The sequence below is a fragment of the Pecten maximus genome, chromosome 6, assembly GCF_902652985.1.
Source record: "Pecten maximus chromosome 6, xPecMax1.1, whole genome shotgun sequence".
Taxonomy (NCBI): Eukaryota; Metazoa; Mollusca; class Bivalvia; order Pectinida; family Pectinidae; genus Pecten; species Pecten maximus.
Genome location: NC_047020.1, coordinates 11,608,367 through 11,628,420, shown reverse-complemented (window position 1 = coordinate 11,628,420; position 20,054 = coordinate 11,608,367). Strand labels below are relative to the sequence as shown.

Below are 20,054 nucleotides of genomic sequence, written 5' to 3'. Positions count from 1 at the left end.
ACCTGGCACGCAACAGGACGTTAAACAAAAACAAACCAAACAAACCAAGAATATTATTTTATTCAGTACAGGATTTGTGGCGGATATCAAGGTGGTCTCAGTTTATTTTCGGCAAAATCTATATCAAGGGAAGAAAAAGCTCCATGCCCCTGGTAATATCTATATCGGAGGAAGTAAACTCTCCATGCCACTGACAAGTATCTATATCTAAGGAAGATAATTCTCCATGCCACTGACAAATATCTATATGGAAGGAAGATAATTCTCCATGCCACTGACAAATGTCTATATGGAAGGAAGATAATTCTCCATGCCACTGACAAATATCTATATGGAAGGAAGATAATTCGCCATGCCACTGACAAATATCTATATGGAAGGAAGATAATTCGCCATGCCACTGACAAATATCTATATGGAAGGAAGATAATTCGCCATGCCACTGACAAATATCTATATCTAAGGAAGATAATTCGCCATGCCACTGACAAATATCTATATGGAAGGAAGATAATTCGCCACGCCACTGACAAATATCTATATGGAAGGAAGATAATTCGCCATGCCACTGACAAATATCTATATCGAAGGAAGATAATTCGCCATGCCACTGACAAATATCTATATGGAAGGAAGATAATTCGCCATGCCACTGACAAATATCTATATCTAAGGAAGATAATTCGCCATGCCACTGACAAATATCTATATGGAAGGAAGATAATTCGCCACGCCACTGACAAATATCTATATGGAAGGAAGATAATTCGCCATTCCACTGACAAATATCTATATGGAAGGAAGATAATTCTCCATGCCACTGACAAGTATCTATATCTAAGGAAGATAATTCTCCATGCCACTGACAAATATCTATATGGAAGGAAGATAATTCTCCATGCCACTGACAAATATCTATATGGAAGGAAGATAATTCTCCATGCCACTGACAAATATCTATATGGAAGGAAGATAATTCGCCATGCCACTGACAAATATCTATATGGAAGGAAGATAATTCGCCATGCCACTGACAAATATCTATATGGAAGGAAGATAATTCGCCACGCCACTGACAAATATCTATATCTAAGGAAGATAATTCGCCATGCCACTGACAAATATCTATATGGAAGGAAGATAATTCGCCACGCCACTGACAAATATCTATATGGAAGGAAGATAATTCGCCATGCCACTGACAAATATCTATATCTAAGGAAGATAATTCCCCATTCCACTGACAAATATCTTTATGGAAGGAAGATAATTCCCCATTCCACTGACAAATATCTATATGGAAGGAAAATAATTCTCCATGCCACTGACAAATATCTATATCGAAGGAAGATAATTCGCCATGCCACTGACAATATGTTCCTCTGATGATCTAAGAAACACAAGGCATACATAAATACAAAACATCAAATTTTATTAAATTAGGAAATAAACACACAAACAAGATATGAACACAATGTAGGCTAATCGTTTGGAGTATTGACAAAGTGCTAATACTATAGATATAGGTCATGGACTATTGTCAATGGAAAATGTCAGAATACAATGTAGATTTACATTTATTGAACACTCTATGTGGGAATTCCGCCAATTGTTCATATATACAAGATGAAATACAAAAGGTGACACATTCATAGTCATTAGGAACACGAAGGCAGACTAAATCATCACCATGAATACAGCATACAATATCAACATTGTCAACTCCGCGCGTGTAGTACCTGAGGTTGTGCACGTGAGTTGCAGTGTACCTTTCAGACCATTGTCTTTGTTTTTTCTGAAACCTCTCTGAAATGTGATCGCGAAAGCATTGTCAACAGGGTACGATAAGTTTGAAGGCACTTCCTGTTACCGGAAGTGAGAAGTTTACACTGACTGGCAAGATTTGTCCATCTGCTTGAGTAGCGAACCAGAGCGGCCCTATGTACCGTCCTTTGAAGTCCGAGTCGGTCACAGGTGTGAGGACCATTCGGCCAAATCTACCATAATGAAGCACCAACTGTGTGCGATTTTCAATGGTTACCGATATGTTTCCGAACGCTGGATGTCCATAAGATCCAACGTAAAGTTCCATTGGCCGACTAATGTTCCAAAACGTCCTGAACTGACCGACTCCTGATACTGGGATGGAGGGCGAAACATTGCCCCAGGGGGCGGGGAAAGAGCAGGCGGTTCGACGGTCGAGCCAGGGCGTTTCTCCTAGCAACATGTCCGCCGCGCGGCTCATGATGACCCTGATAGGATGTTGGTTGTCATTGTCTCGAGATCCGGTGAGTGAGGCAAATATGCCAATATCTTGGTTGGGAAATAACCACAATAACGACGAAAAGCCCACGATTCCGCCCGAGTGCCAGACACGCTTGTAACCTGAAGGATGAAATACCAATCAATTAAAAATGTGTATTTAAACGGTGATCTCACATATATACTCCACGCCAAGGTTAAAGATTTGGGAGAGAATCAGTGTGCGGTATAACCTTCATAACATGGAATCGAAAGGGCTGTGTATGTCAGCAATAGTAGTAAGATATTTTCTTATATCATATATGCTGCCATTTGTAAATACCATTGTATACCTGTTTAAGGACGTTTATAAGTTGTACAACTTGTGTCCGTTTCCTTTTGAATAAAATATGTTTAAACTAAGATATTTTCTGATTTACAGTAACATCACACATATTTCCCCCATTTTAGGGTTTGCCTCAGTGCTAGCTGGGGCATGTCTTTATCGGAAGGGACATTATGGATACCCCTCTCTCCCGGGGTGTATAACTTCAGATCTAACTTCCGTTCGGAAGGATTTGGCCTTCTGGAAACACCCCCACCCCCACCGCCTGCACAGACACCCATGATATATTTGTTTTATTACATAATCACTAAAACACAGTTATAATCACTGACATCTCGACTTTCCTGCAGGCCTAGAAGTGTCCATGACTGCCGTCGGCAGTGTTGACATCTAAATGACTTAGACGTTTGAAAGGGTATGACGAAATTCCGAAACGTCACAGGTTTTCTAAAGTTCGCACGTGACCAAATTCCAAAGCGTCAAAGGTGTTCAATAGTTCGAACGTGACCGTGCAAGTCATTTTAGCCGTGCAATAGTTCAAAATATAGCTTATGTGTATAGTTAAGGAAAAGCAAACGCATTATGTAATACAACGAAATAGTCTACTCCTACTATTAACAAGGTATAACACTCGAAGATCGGAAGAACGGAAGTATGATTTTGATTGGTCGACAATTTATAGTTAGTATTATTTACAGAGCTGTCGACCAATCAAATTGCCCGTTGCAGAACCGCTATAAAATATATAGCTAATTTCCGTTCCATAGGCTATCCATCTTCGGCTATCACGACCGCTTTTGGTCCATTTTCTCATCTTTAAATCATTATCACACGACAAAAGAAAAACAGGGGTTGATATTAAAGATTGTAAACCAAGGTACGTTACTGAAGTAAGTGTGCATTTGATATTTCAGTCAGATTGAACTTAAATTAAAATGAATCTAAGCTCACCCCCCCCCCCCCCCCCCCCCCCCCTCACCCCACCCTCCCCTCAGTTTTACATCTCATTGAACTATGGGGTTAATATGTTTTTCTGTAAATGCTAATCAGATGCAGACGCCTGCGGGTGAACCAGGTGAACATTTTGTTTTATATTGCAATACAAAATTTGTTTGTATGTATGTTTTCCAATTTAGCTTTTGAAATTAAATATCCCATTAAGTTAAAACTAAGGATTACTCGCCTCTGTAAACGGAAGTCACCCAGCCGAGAGCGTACGCCAGCGATACGTCATCTATAGGGTACATGGGGCGGAACAGATCTTTCTCTTGGAAGGGCGTGGCCATCTGACTGGCGTAAGTCTCTGCTAGGATATCATGGTCAATGTTCAGCGGGGTCAAGGACGTATTCCTGAAAGCAGCCAAATGGAACAACATCCATCTACCCATGTCGTTGGCTGTAGAGTAGATTGATCCAGCTGGGCCTAATGGATCAACACAGCTGGAAAGACAAGGTACCATTCTCACTATGATGGTTCATTAATATACATTTTTATATGTAAGTTAAGATAATTTAAACAGCATAAAGCATCCTATCCAACGAGCAATAAAGATCTTGACAATCTTCCAGAGAGGCTCTGAAGGGGAGCAAAGTGGGTTGAGCTTAAACAAAATGTATTTCAAACGAATGAAGATTTATAATTAGTGCGAGCATACGTACATGGATAACAAAATCTCCTAGAGGCGCCAACTAGTTTATCTTTAAGAATAATTTCGACCAAGAGGACTATTTCAAACAGTCTGGGATGAATGATGGAGAAGTAATACCGGAATTTACTATTGGAACGGGAAGGTGGGCAGGTGTGATAAGGGATAGTAGAATGTGTCATCTCCGTAACATGGATGTTGGGTACGAAATTCGCTATATATTAGTTTGTTATAACAGCCAGTTTACGCTGAGGAAATAATATATACAAAAAGTGATTTTTGTGCAATTCCAGTGTAAAATGTATTTATCATATGTACAAGATAATGTTAAACAAGAAATATCTTTAAAAAAGATAAACGGCATAGTTTTAATGCTGATGGTTATAATGTAAAACTGCTGGTGAAATAAATCAACGAACTAATTAATAAATGCGCAGTTTCAGCACGGATAACAAAATTATATCAGTTTGAATCATTTTTGGTGATAATAAGACTGCATTTGAATCAGGAATATAATTTTATTAATGTGTCATTTGAATAGATACATCCAATTATTCAGCTTACATTCAATCTTAATTTTGTTTCGTCTTTAACTGCATATCTGCATTTTGCATTTACCGCTACATTGACCAATCACATACTTCATCTTGACCAGTAACGCCACCTTTCGCGTCATATCCGGGGTCAAAGAAAATTATACGGCTATGCCGAAAAATATGTGAATCACTGCATTGTATAAATGTGACCTCTTCTTCCATACAAAGTGTGGCTGAGCGAAAAAAAAATCTCGCTTAAATATCATGGTTTGTGAAAGATATTTTTAAGCTGCCATTCTGGCGTTCCCAAGAACCATGGCTGTTTGATTGAAGGTAAGGTGCGATCTACTATGGACATGATGGGTCGATATTACCTAGACTGGGTAGTGTCACCTATGTCATATTACAAACATTCCAATATCACAGCTGTAAAGGACATACACCATCCCTATAACACTCGGGACAATGACCAGACCTTTCTATACGCGCTACACCATCTCATTAAGGAGAGTATTACAATCGTAAATAAATAGAGTCGATACCGGAAATTGTCTGAATACCTTTAAAGTAGGACAGGAAACCGGATATCCTCGTCCATGTAGAAATCAAAATTACTCCATTTTTTGCAGACATATTTCTTTTTTTTTTCTGTTCAATTTTTGTTTCTGACACATTATCAATATTTACAAAGATTGTTCTACGTGTACTTAATTTTCAGAATCGCTTTGTTTATACCAAATACAATCATAGTTTAGAACGCCGGAAGCGCCCCTGGCTACCATGTCAATGTGATTGTGCACCGTTTTTACAGAATTACTTTACATAATTGGATGTTGTCAGCGCCAGTCGGTGTGTTTGTTTCGTACGAATAGTCTGCATGAATGTATCAGTATACGTTCACGTAAGATGACCCAAAGTAGTGAACTAGGTATACTATCGGTTATGACGTCATTTCCTGTATGTACACTCGACACAAATTGAATTATGATCGTTGGGAATGTTTGTATAAAATTTGATATTAACATAAAGGTTCAGCGAAAGTCTCAATCGGAACCCCTCGTCATTTTCTCCGAAACTAGAACAGACGGAGGCGAGGTGTTCCGATTGCGAAATCTGTGACTTTACCTATGTTGTCAGAGGTCACTCTAGGGAGGCCAATCTAGGGGATGTGAGAAATGTCGGGGCTACAGGGAGGCCAATCTAGGGGATGTGAGAAATGTCGGGGCTACAGGGAGGCCAATCTAGGGGATGGGAGAAATGTCGGGACTATAGGGAGGCCAATCTAGGGGATGGGAGATATGTCGGGGCTCTAGGGAGGCCAATTTAGGGGATGGGAGAAATGTCGGGGCTCTAGGGAGGCCAATCTAGGGGATGGGAGAAATGTCGGGGCTCTAGGGAGGCCAATCTAGGGGATGGGAGATATGTCGGGGCTATAGGGAGGCCAATCTAGGGGATGGGAGAACTATCGGGGCTCTAGGGAGGCCAATCTAGGGGATGGGAGATATGTCGGGGCTCTAGGGAGGCCAATCTAGGGGATGGGAGAAGTGTCGGGGCTCTAGGGAGGCCAATCTAGGGGATGGAAGAAATATCGGGGCTCTAGGGAGGCCAATCTAGGGGATGGGAGATATGTCGGGGCGATAGGGAGGCCAATCTAGGGGATGGGAGAAATGTCGGGGCGATAGGGAGGCCAATCTAGGGGATGGGAGAAATGTCGGGGCTCTAGGGAGGCCAATCTAGGGGATGGGAGATATGTCGGGGCTATAGGGAGGCCAATCTAGGGGATGGGAGAAATGTCGGGGCTCTAGGGAGGCCAATCTAGGGGATGGGAGAAATGTTGGGGCTACAGGGAGGCCAATCTAGGGGATGGGAGAAATGTCGGGACTACAGGGAGGCCAATCTAGGGGATGGGAGAAATGTCGGGGCTATAGGGAGGCCAATCTAGGGGATGGGAGAAATGTCGGGGCTACAGGGAGGCCAATCTAGGGGATGGGAGAAATGTCGGGACTACAGGGAGGCCAATCTAGGGGATGGGAGAAATGTCGGGGCTATAGGGAGGCCAATCTAGGGGATGGGAGAAATGTCGGGGCTATAGGGAGGCCAATCTAGGGGATGGGAGAAATGTCGGGACTATATGGAAGCCAGTCTTTGGGCTTGATACTGTTTGCCATGAAAAAAAAACCCATTAAACACCTTAAACGAGTGGGGTGGGGTCGAGGGTATTAGGGTTAGGGTAATATTACACCTAGTCGGACCATGCCTGCACATCCAATCAAGACACACTTATCGCCTACTTTGTACGTGGTGTCAGTGGAGGGCCGATGTGCAATGAGTCTCTCGGCACGCAAGCAATTCTTGGAAGGTTGAACATTGCTGGGTCTATTGTTGATACCGAAGGTATAGGATGCAGTCTCCGTATCAGTCTTGAATCTGTCGCGTAGTCGCAACAATGGAATGGCCCTGCCTTGTCTTTCGGTCGCTATATGACGACCGATCCCAGGACGATCAGAAACTGACCCAGTAGCACGAATGGCGTATAAGGATGGTTAATTGAATACTGAACAACACCAACTGCCGCGTGACAGCAGTTTGGCTATGACCATCCATTAGCATCGCAATTGCTTTACCCCTTTACATTTATGTTAAGCTAGGCATCTAAGTCTATGGCGAAATCAGTACAGGTAGGAAATTAATGTGGCTAAACCCGAAGTCTCCGTTGGAATGATTGGTTGAAAAACAACCCAGCCTAGCTAAAAGAGGTCATTTGATTTGGACTAAAGGAGCTTTCAAAGAAAAACAAAATGCCTACGTCAAGCTTGGCTTATTGAGGGTAGATTGTCGGGAAAGGATATCATCCATGCTATATTACCTGACCATTCTTTTTTTCATTACAGACTAAGGTGTTTATTGTTTATTGGTTCCGGATTAGTTTATTACTTACTGTAAAAGTTTTTCGTTTAGCCGGACAGGTTTCCGGTTCCTACTTGCGTACGATAAGGCAAAGGTCCTGTCGAAGTCGGATACTTCCGTCACAAAGCCGGAGGTGTCCATACCAAGAGGCCGGAACAGATTGTCTCGCACAAGCTCTTCCCATGTCCTTCCTCCGAGCTTCTCGGACACGAACCCAGCTAGTGTGTACATAAAGTTACTGTAGACAAACCTTGTACGGAACGGTAGAAAGGCGGGAAGGTACTCCAGGTAACTGTTGGAAAATACGATAGTAACATACCTGTATGGAATTTTCAATTCTGGATTTATAACATATGTATTGTTTGTATCAAATCAAATCAACCCAACTCATCGACTGTGGAACTGAAGACGGCTATCTCCGAGAACGGTGTTGCAACAGGTAGTCTGATTGGTCGACAAATCTGTAAATAATACTTACTAGATTATCGACCAATCAGACTGCTCGTTGTAAAACCATTCTCAGAGATAGTCGTCGTCTGTTGCACGGTTGATGGTCCGTCCACTAGCTGAACTGGTTTGACCTTTAGTAAAAGTGGAAACTTTGGTCTCGATATGCAATCCATTATGATAAATCCACATATGATGTTGATTTGATTCATATTTTATTGTATCATAAATATACAACGGGAGTCGGGCACAAGTTTAAAAAAAAAAACTTATATGAAGCCCTTTCCCAAAACGTAAATATTTAAACAAGATGGCATTATAGTTTAGATATAGTGATCTCCATTTAGGAAATGGAAGTTTAAGAATGGTAGAGGTGGGTGTAAAGAAGTGTAAATAGAGAGACCGAATGTGAATGCTCTCAACGTTACAAAGCTCACGGACAACGCTTAACGTTTCCATTAGCTTAGCCATTGCAGGTTGTGGTCGAGATGATATGTCTTATCAAAACGAGATATACGCTATCGTTGAGCACAGCACAGGGATTCTGATAATCAGATCATCAAGGTATGTACAATAATTCCTCCCGTTTCGTCAGACCAGGCGTTAGTTTCCGTCGGATGACTGTAGATCAAGTACTACAGGGTGAGCCGTATGTTTCTGGGATCGCAGTTGTAATTTCTTTTATTAAAGCCCCATACTCCCAAAGAGATATATATAAATGTTTACATTTTGACCTCTTTACGGTTTTTTTCAGGCGTAATATATAACTAATTATCGTGAATCAAAAACTGGGGGGAAATATGTATTTATGAAAGTATACTGGAAATTCCAAAATAATAATATCTGGTTCTATACGCAAATTAGCCCACAGTGCAACGGGCGGGTAATCAGTCAACACAAAATGGCAGAACGCCGAAAGCGTGAGCCTACCAAAGTGCTAAAAGAAACGTAAAAGGGACTGGAATCGGCAAAATCCCAGGATTTCCTTAGGAAAAGAATTTCCGTATTCCTCGAACATCGTCAACTTCACCAATCTGAATTTCATCGATGTTTTGTTGTATAAATATTACCATATTTTAAAATTCAGTATTTAGTTGTTATTTGTTTTTATTGATCAGTTATTACGAGAATATTTTGCTATTATGTTCAATTGAAAGCATTATAAGGCAAGTTCGTGTATACTCGATATGTAAACACCGGCCATATGTGTAGTTTATGTGCAGTGAACATTGTCGTAGCCTTGTACTCGGCTCCGTGAAAAATCTTGCGATAAAAATAAATGCGGCGAGTTATTTTTCAATTACTGATGTATTCCCCCGGTCAAACGTCCAGTCCAATGGTCATGAGCATCTTCGATTGCCATTAATACATGTGTTCAAATAGAATTTTAGGTCATTTGGGAGTATGCGGCTTAAATACTCAAATGTTGACACGGAGAACGCCCGACTATCTCTGATGGGACATTCGCGATTCTTGTGTCTTGTCACAATGACTTAAACTTGAGAAAATGGACTAAAAGCGGTCGTGATAGCCGACGATGCATTGACTTTTATTTTTTATTTATTTATGGGTTTTACGTCCGCATTGACTGTAGAACGGAAGTATATATATATTAGAGCGGTTTCGCAACGAGCAATCTGATTGGTCCACAGCTCTGTAAACTATACTGACTATATTTGTCGACCAATCAGGCTGTCCGTTTTAAAAGAGCTCTAGGATAAATTGCCTACTTCCGTTCCACAGTTGATGCATCGTCCGATCGTGTTACATCTTGATATAGTATGAGTATGGGCTTTATTTTTCTTCTTTAAATACTTACCAGATTCGGGCGCCTGTGAAATTACTGACATGAATTTGCATTTCATTATTTATCAATATATCAGCGATTTTTTGCAGCTTTCAAAGGACTTTAAATGGAAAATGAAAACCTCTATTAGGCGCACGATTCGTTCGTTCCACAACTATGGAAGCCCTGGCTACGTCACTGCTTGTTTAAAGTGATATGATATCAGTGACAACACCTCGGCCAATTACATGAAGATTCGGAATCAATTCATGCCCGATCGAATTATTTCGGCCTTTTTCATTCAAGGCTCGCAATCAGATTGGATTGGTCCCGATCCTTGACGGAATTGGCCGAGTTGTAATGATTGGTGAATCAATGTTTCTTACAATCGTTCTTATCATATGAACTCTATTAGCAATCCACTATAGATATAACGGCCAATATGTATTGTACGGGCCATGTTTCGTCAGACGGAACAGGCTACCCGGTATATCATAACCATCTCATTTTGATACTTATTTTTGATGTTTTTTTTTGTTTCGTTTGTTTTTGTTTTAGAACACCAATGCGCGCCTACCAAACTGATGGACAGGAAGCCGTGTAGAAATCTCTTTTCTTCCCGACCATCGGCATTGTCTATCATACCGTAAGTTACAGGAGGTCAGATTGAAAGCACATGATTATTACCGAAATCACTTCACAAAACATTGCTATTCTATTGGTCTAAAATATAAAGAGCATAAAAACAAATGCTAACGATAAAGATTTAGTGTTTTCTATATAGATATTATGTGCTACATGTACCTGATAAACTCCTCTCTGGTGACATTCTCCGGAAAGCCCACCAGCAAAGCGTTGAAGAAACCAGGAACACCCACCTTGTGGGCCAGTAGGTCTCGTAGATTCACGTTTTCTGAACGCAGTTTGTTTATCAGATGGAAGCCACTTCCCAGGATGCTTTGGATGGGGGTGTCCCAGGTGAATCTATTAGATAAAATGCTTTATTTTTTAATGCTGTATGATACATGTATACATTACACGACTATGACAATATACCGATGCTTTTTCACGATTGCGATGCACTAGTGAAACATAGGAAGTTAAATGTACATTAAAGAGTATCAAATCTAAAAGCCTGAGATTTTATCGATTGCTTGTTCTGTTAAAGTACAATAGTCTTCACCAAGATATACATCGTCTACGTGGAGAAGTTGGTGCTGCTCATCTCGACACAGACAAAATCGGGAGAGCTGGTCATGTGATCGGCTGGTTTTACTCGAGTACACGGGCTATAAGTAATATGGCCGTCGTTATTATACATCTACATGTTTATAAATGTGCATTGTTAGAATTATTCTTGTGCAGTAACAGCAAGGAGGGAGGAGGTGGGGGTAAAAAAGGAATGTCGATTTTTTCCGAAAAAGGAAATCAACAATCTAAATCACTATCTCGTGCATTGACCATGATCGAATATGAAAGTACATTGCCGTTTCTGACATCAAAATATTTTCTGATACCAGACACATGTAATATTGTTTTGAAATAAAAACATATGTTTTGATCTCGAAAATTCGATTTGCTGATATCAAACAAATGTTTTCTGATGTAAAGAAATTAAAATGAATTCTTGATTTGTGATAAAAAACAAAAACAAAAACAAAAAAAAGAATCTCTGATATCAAAAAGATGTAAGTTATTGACGAATTAGGGGACAACACTGGACTGTTAGAGACTGCAGAAGTCTGTTCATGAAATGACATGTCAGGACACGACTGCGTAACGTCATTCAAATATTGTTGACGTATACAATATGAAGCCTGAGGACCAATCATATGGCTCCAATGTCATAAACAACGGGAGTTTACCGCAAACAACACGAGAGCTTCGAGATAGTGAAAAGTGGTCTGGGTACGATTCACCCTGATCCTCCCACCTTCCGGTGATTGTGGCGTAATATTTTGGTGGGAATATCGTACTCTAACCACGTGATTTTACGTCATTTTCACTATCTCAAAACTTTCGTATTAACCAATCAAGCCCGAATATCCGATGGCCTGAGAGTGTGCTTAAACAATATCAAAATTATCCGTCGGAACAAAATATTTGGACAAACGGACAAGACAATACTACAGGACGATGAAAGGAGAACTTATGTAATTCCAATATCTTCCCAGAAGAGGGAGCTTACAGGGAGAGAGGCGATCAAAGAATCCGTATTATTTTATGTAAAATGGAGAAGATCGGTAAGCTTGTGTTGAACAGTAAATTTTCAACAGTCCAGTTTCAACAGGCCATCCGTTGAAAAATGACCTTTTAAGCTGTCATTTTTCAACGACACGACCCATTTTCAACGGCATCCATGGTCCATATTCAACGTTGAAATCTGACCCAGGTTCCATATTCAACGTTTAAAACTGACTAGGGTCGATTTTCAACGTTACACCGGCAGTTGCAGCATATTCTCAAACGCTTGACAACAATGCTTTGTACCTTTTTGAAATCGTTATTTAAGGCGATTCGACCATCTTCCGGTCCTACTTTTTAACAAAGCAGTATTACGTACATGTATAAATGTAAGTTGACTAAAACGCCATTTCATCTAAATATTTCACTGTAGGTATGATCTCGTTCTTCTAGACACTTGATTGCATTGCACTTCAAGAGTCTGATCAAACGCTAAGTTAACCAGAGGCGGTGCTTCAGTTGGCAATAACCCGAAAACACGGTCGAGTAGCAGCAGATCGCCGAAAAACTGAAAATCATACAATTTTTGCTGTACCCTTTTGGTTAGGTGTACATCGTTATAATATCTACAACGTCAGCCAACCTGTGGGTATAAGTTCAATGTACGTACAGAAATCACTAAATTATTATTTTCTCAATTTAGCGATGGCCGCCATATTTGGAAAGGGAGCGTATGCAATGGGAAATGGAAACATTGTAATTTTTTTTACAGATATCAGAAATATATCTAAATCACCTATCTGCAGGTTAAAGGTTATTTCTTTTTTTTTAAATTCTGACTTATTTCACTATACCAGTGCATGTATGATTCATTCAAAGCAGTAGCAACACCAAAAACGAGGACATACTTTAGAGTTCAAGGACGATGCCAACTGTATTGAAACATATAACTATTTATACAGTAATGTCTTTTCTTACTTATTGCTAATGTGAAATACGTTATTCTAATTTCTAATGCGCGTGCTAACGAGAGTTTGGCCCTGTCCCCCACAATCTATTGCCCCGTACCCTTTCATCTGCCGCTTGTATCTAATCAGCGACAATAACCGCCGCTTTACGATGACAAAGAGAATTAAAGATAAGAAATCTCTTTAACCATGTTAATCATTTCGCCTTATCTCGCAGTAATTGGATAACGTTATCATTACCTATGTACTATAGCAAGACACTTAGAGTACATGCATATTATAACATTATTTTTATTATCGTTTTTCTGGGTTTCGCGGTTATAACTGAAAATCTGGGCCAACTACTATATGAGCTGCATGGTTAATTATGTATGTTCGGAATGTGACTACGGACCAGTAGACAGCAACGCAACTCCAACACAAGGCAATCCATCATCCACAGTGGATAAATCCACACTTTACAGCGACATAGCTAAATCATCAAAATGACACGTGTATGTAGCTAAAACCTGCTAGTCATGATTCGCTGCCATTACTTGGCCCAATTTCTTTCGGACTTCATCCTTGTCAAATATAATGATTTTAAGTCTTTCAGTTAAAAAGAGAATGTTTTTGGACCAAAGAAATTTCTTATCGAAAAATCTTTCAGGTCTAACTCCGGAGACCTCCTGGTTAAATTAAAATCATAACCGATTCAACTAAGTGTACTGTTTCAACGATATTGAACCACGTGACCTCGAAGGAAGCTGATAGCCCAATATTATCACTCTGTGCCTCTTGGTCACTTAGAAGACGTAATTTGAATGGAAATGAGTATACATGTAGTTAGAAATTCGTTGTTAATACTGGATTTTTGTCATTCTCAGTAAAATGCGGCATTTTAGAATGATAACCTCCTATGAATTACATTTGTATGAAGTGCAAATTGTCAACATTGTGTTAATGACATCGCGTGTGTCTAGTATAATGTCGAAGCTCATTGTAACCTTGACTGTCATTACCAAACGGAAGAAGTCCCCGGATATCATATAACCAATTAGATGCAATTTGGATAGTTTTAAAATCCAAGTCTAATAAAACAATTAAGATACGTTGAACGATAAAAGTGCCGAATGTCACAGTATCCTTTTTATTTCAGTGCTACTACGTTGTGTTCCGCTAGTGGTTCTAAATACTGACGGGATGCCAGATGTCTGAAACGTGAACATATTGGCGAAGGTCGCCAAAGCTACAGCGGCTTTAGTTTGAAAAAAAAAACAACCATCATTAAATCATTGTGTTAAGAGTCGATTCATTAGCCAGTGAATAAAGATTACGATTAAGCGAAGGTAAGAATAGACATAAGGATTCGCGACCATCCATCTTGTCTAATCCGGTTATCAGTCATCACTAATCCGGTTATCACACAATCAGTCACCACTAATCCAGTTATCACACAGTCAGTCATCACTAATCCGGTTATCACACAGTCAGTCATCACTAATCCAGTTATCAGTCACCACTAATCCAGTTATCACACAGTCAGTCATCACTAATCCAGTTATCACACAGTCAGTCATCACTAATCCGGTTATCACACAGTCAGTCATCACTAACCCGGTTATCACACAATCAGTCACCACTGATCCGGTTATCACACAATCAGTCACCACTGATCCGGTTATCACACAATCAGTCACCACTAATCCGGTTATCACACAATCAGTCACCACTAATCCGGTTATCACACAATCAGTCACCACTGATCCGGTTATCACACAATCAGTCACCACTAATCCGGTTATCACACAATCAGTCACCACTGATCCGGTTATCAGTCATCACTAATCCGGTTATCACACAATCAGTCACCACTAATCCGGTTATCACACAATCAGTCACCACTAATCCGGTTATCACACAATCAGTCACCACTAATCCGGTTATCACACAGTCAGTCATCACTAATCCGGTTATCACACAGTAAGTCATCACCGATCCGGTTATCACACAATCAGTCACCACTAATCCGGTTATCAGTCACCACTAATCCGGTTATCACACAATCAGTCACCACTAATCCGGTTATCACACAATCAGTCACCACTAATCCGGTTATCACACAGTCAGTCATCACTAATCCGGTTATCACACAGTAAGTCATCACCGATCCGGTTATCACACAATCAGTCACCACTAATCCGGTTATCAGTCACCACTAATCCGGTTATCACACAATCAGTCACCACTAATCCGGTTATCACACAATCAGTCACCACTAATCCGGCTATCACACAATCAGTCACCACTAATCCGGTTATCACACAGTCAGTCATCACTAATCCGGTTATCACACAGTAAGTCATCACCAATCCGGTTATCACACAATCAGTCACCACTAATCCGGTTATCACACAATCAGTCACCACTAATCCGGTTATCAGTCACCACTAATCCGGTTATCACACAATCAGTCACCACTAATCCGGCTATCACACAATCAGTCACCACTAATCCGGTTATCTTATAATCCGTCACCACTAATCCGGTTATCAAACAGTCAGTCATCACTGATCCGGTTATCAAACAATCAGTCACCACTAATCCGGTTATCACAAAGTAAGTCATCACTAATCCGGTTATCACACAACCAGTCATCACTAATCCGGCTATCACACAATCAGTCACCACTAATCCGGTAATCTTACAGTCAGTCACCACTAATCCAGTTATCACACAATCAGTCACCACTAATCCGGTTATCTTATAATCAGTCACCACTAATCCAGTTATCAGTCATCACTAATCCGGTTATCACAAAGTAAGTCATCACTAATCCGGTTATCACACAGTCAGTCATCACCAATCCGGTTATCTTACAATCAGTCACCACTAATCCGGTAATGTTATCAAACAATCAGTCATCACTAATCCAGTTATCACACAATCAGTCATCACTAATCCGGTTATCACACAATCATTCACCACTAATCCGGTTACCTAACAATCAGTCACCACTAATCCGGTTATCTTACAATTAGTCACCACTAATCCGGTTATCTAACAATCAGTCACCACTAATCTTACAATCAGTCACCACTAATCCGGTTATCACAAAGTCAGACTCCACCAATCTGATTTTCACATGATGAGTCACCACTAACCGGGTAATCACACAGTCAGTCAATACTAATCCGGTTAGCACACGATCCGTTGCCATTAACCTGGTTAACACAAACTCACCACTAACACGGTTATCTTACGATCAGTCGCCACTAATCCAGTTATCTTATATCAGTCACCACTTATCCGGTTGTCTTATATCAGTCAACACTTCTCCGGTTATCACACGATCAGTCGCCACTAATCCGGTAATCTTACATCATTCACAATTAATCCGGTTACCACACGATCAATCACCACTAATCAGGTTATCACACTGATTGTGCTAGTTTTTACCAATGTGTATGGTCATCAGCTACCTGTGTGAAGTCAATAGCTACCTGTGTGTAGTCAATAGTTACCTTGTATAGTCATCAGTTACCTGTGTGAAGTCAATAGTTACCCGTGTGTAGTCAATAGTTACCTTGTATAGTCATCAGTTACCTGTGTGAAGTCAATAGTTACCCGTGTGTAGTCAATAGTTACCTGCGTGTAGTCAATAGTTACCTGCGTGTAGTCAATAGTTACCTGTGTGTTGTCAATAGTTACCTGTGTGTTGTCAATAGTTACCTGTGTGTCGTCAATAGTTACCTGTGTGTAGTCAATAGTTACCTGTGTGTAGTCAATAGTTACCTGTGTGTAGTCAATAGTTACCTGTGTGTTGTCAATAGTTACCTGTGTGTAGTCAATAGTTACCTGCGTGTAGTCAATAGTTACCTGTGTGTTGTCAATAGTTACCTGTGTGTTGTCAATAGTTACATGCGTGTAGTCAATAGTTACCTGTGTGTCGTCAATAGCTACCTTGTATAGTCATCAGTTACTTGTGTGAAGTCAATAGTTACCTGTGTGTAGTCAATAGTTACTTGTGTATAGTCATCAGTTACCTGTGTGTAGTCATCAGTTACCTGTGTATAGTCAATAGCTACCTTGTATAGTCATCAGTTACCTGTGTATAGTCATCAGTTACCTGTGTGTAGTCATCAGTTACCTGTGTATAGTCAATAGTTACCTGTGTATAGTCATCAGTTACCTGTGTGTAGTCAATAGTTACCTGTGTATAGTCATCAGTTACCTGTGTGTAGTCATCAGTTACCTGTGTATAGACAATGGTTACCTGTGTATAGTCATCAGTTACCTGTGTGTAGTCAATAGTTACCTGTGTATAGTCACCAGGTACCTGTGTGTAGTCAATAATTACCTGTGTATAGTCAATAGTTACCTGTGTATAGCTACCTTGTATAGTCATCAGTTACTTGTGTGTAGTCAATAGTTACCTGTGTGTAGTTAATAGATACCTGTGTGTAGTCATTAGTTACCTGTGTATAGTTATCAGTTACCTGTGTATAGACAATGGTTACCTGTGTATAGTCATCAGTTACCTGTGTGTAGTCAATAGTTACCTTGTATAGTCACCAGTTACCTGTGTGTAGTCAATAATTACCTGTGTATAGTCAAAAGTTACCTGTGTATAGTCACCAGTTACCTGTGTAGTCAATAATTACCTGTGTATAGTCAATAGTTACCTGTGTATAGTGATCAGTTACCTGTGTTTAGTCAATGGTTATCTATTTATAGTCAATAGTTACATGAATGAAGATAGTAGTTACCTGTGTGAGGTCAATAGTTACCTGTGCGAGGTTAATACTAAAACGTGTTTGTTATTAATAGTTTCAAGTACTTCTATATATATATATATCGGCAATGAGTAACTTTCATACGTCAAATAGTTCTTAATGTGTGGCCAGAAGTGGCCTTCTTTATTTGAGCAATGGTTACCTTGGATGCATGGACAACATTTTGGCGAGGACTGTACTTGTGAAAGCCTTGGTCAGTGATCCGATGCAGAACTTGGTGTCATTAGTTGCCCGTATTTTATCCTCCACTTGAGCGTATCCAAATCCTTTAGTGTATAATACTCTGTTGTTCTTGACCATAGTAATGGTCAGTCCGGGTACCTGTCGGCACCTCATCACAGACTCCACGTACTCCTCAAACTCGTGTAGCATAGGGGCCGTAATCGGCCCAGCCTTACACAGTACCACGGCACAACTTAGCACTAGTAGTCCCCGGGCGTACACCATGCTCACGTGAGGAGGAGCGAAGTGCCACACACATTTGTTTCCGTGGAACAATGAGTTTTACCTGTTTGACGTTACAAATCCACAAGACGAATGAAGACGCCTCATATATCTTTGGACACTGGAGACAGCAAGCCTGTAGAGATAGACGGAATATAGACAAAGCATGCCACTTTTCCCGCGCGATTCTGTGGCCAGAATGCTTCAGCGCCTGTACGAAGGTGCGAGATGTAACGCATCCCCGCACTGACAAAAGTGAAGAGGAGAACGACGGGCCGATACCTGATTAGATAGTCGCCCTGGAGCGTTTCGGGGTCAGGCCCATCACACTTCTAATATCGCAAATTAATCGTCTCGTGATGGTCCCTTCATTAGCAGCAGACTGGACGGAGATGTCCAGTACATGCCGTGGTCGATAGGTAATACTGGTACTGTGCGAAATGTGTTTTCTGATATCTCCAACATCGATATTGATTTCGTATCAATGGAAGTCCTTTATCTCATGTATATATTTATTTTGAGCACGTAATATGTAGATGGCTTGTGATGAGCTGTCATCTTGGCCTATAAATAGCTCAGATCAATTTGACGGATCTTGATAAAGCCTTTGACTGTCCGATGTCAGTGTCCCTAGAGCTTCGGGAATTCCAAACATATCAGTGCGCGTGATTACATAGAGCTCGCCAGCGTCTGTCCCGCTTCATAATGAACATTTGTCTGTAATTTGACACTTCGAACAGGCCGAGAGCTTTTTTGGTATAAAATCAAAAATCGATCATGGCTGGTATATGCGGAATACCTTTCATACAATGTACGATGAGACATGTGATGCCAAATCCCTGTATGATGGTCATATCCTCCATGTGTATTACGATACTTCTCTATAATGAAGGTCACACTCTGGATATTTATTACGATACTTCTCTATAATGAAGGTCACACTCTGGATATTTATGACGATAGTCCTGTCTAATGAAGGTCATAGTCTCGATATTTGTGACGATAGTCCTGTATAATGAAGGTCATAGTCTCGATATTTATTACGATAGTCCTGTATGATGAAGGTCATATCCTCCATGTGTATTACGATACTTCTCTATAATGAAGGTCACACTCTGGATATTTATTACGATACTTCTCTATAATGAAGGTCACACTCTGGATATTTATGACGATAGTCCTGTCTAATGAAGGTCATAGTATCGATATATATTACGAAAGTCCTTTATAAAGAAGGTCAGTCTCGATATTTATTACGATAGTCCTTTATAAAGAAGGTCATAGTCTCGATATTTATTACGATAGTCCTGTACATTGAAGGTCATATCCTCGATATTTATGACGATAGTCTCGTATAATGAAGGTCATAGTCTCGATATTTATGACGATAGTCCTGTATGATGAAGGTCATAGTCTCGATATTTATGACGATAGTCCTGTATGATGAAGGTCATAGTCTCGATATTTATGACGATAGTCCTGTATAATGAAGGTCATAGTCTCGATATTTATGACGATAGTCCTGTATAATGAAGGTCATAGTCTCGATAATTATGACGATAGTCCTTTATAATGAAGGTCATAGTCTCGATATTTGTGACGATAGTCCTGTATAATGAAGGTCGTAGTCTCGATATTTATTACGAAAGTCCTGTACATTGAAGGTCATATCCTCGATATTTATTACGATAGTCCTGTATAATGAAGGTCATAGTCTCGATATCTATTAGGAAAGTCCTTTATAATGAAGGTCATACTAGTAGTCTCGTTATAC

The 20,054-nt window shown here is 40.2% G+C and overlaps 1 protein-coding gene across 1 annotated transcript; it reads right to left on the bottom strand.

Moving 5' to 3' along the window:
- Positions 1–1,411: 1,411 nt before the first annotated feature.
- LOC117328969 (gigasin-6-like) lies at positions 1,412–18,708 on the bottom strand. Its single transcript, XM_033886611.1, has 5 exons — positions 17,979–18,708; positions 10,714–10,893; positions 7,708–7,968; positions 3,771–4,027; positions 1,412–2,385 (listed from the first exon to the last, which is right to left on the bottom strand). Exons 1-5 carry the CDS (start codon positions 18,281–18,283, stop codon positions 1,832–1,834), a joined length of 1,557 nt encoding a protein of 518 aa, XP_033742502.1. The 5' UTR covers positions 18,284–18,708; the 3' UTR covers positions 1,412–1,831.
- Positions 18,709–20,054: the final 1,346 nt, after the last annotated feature.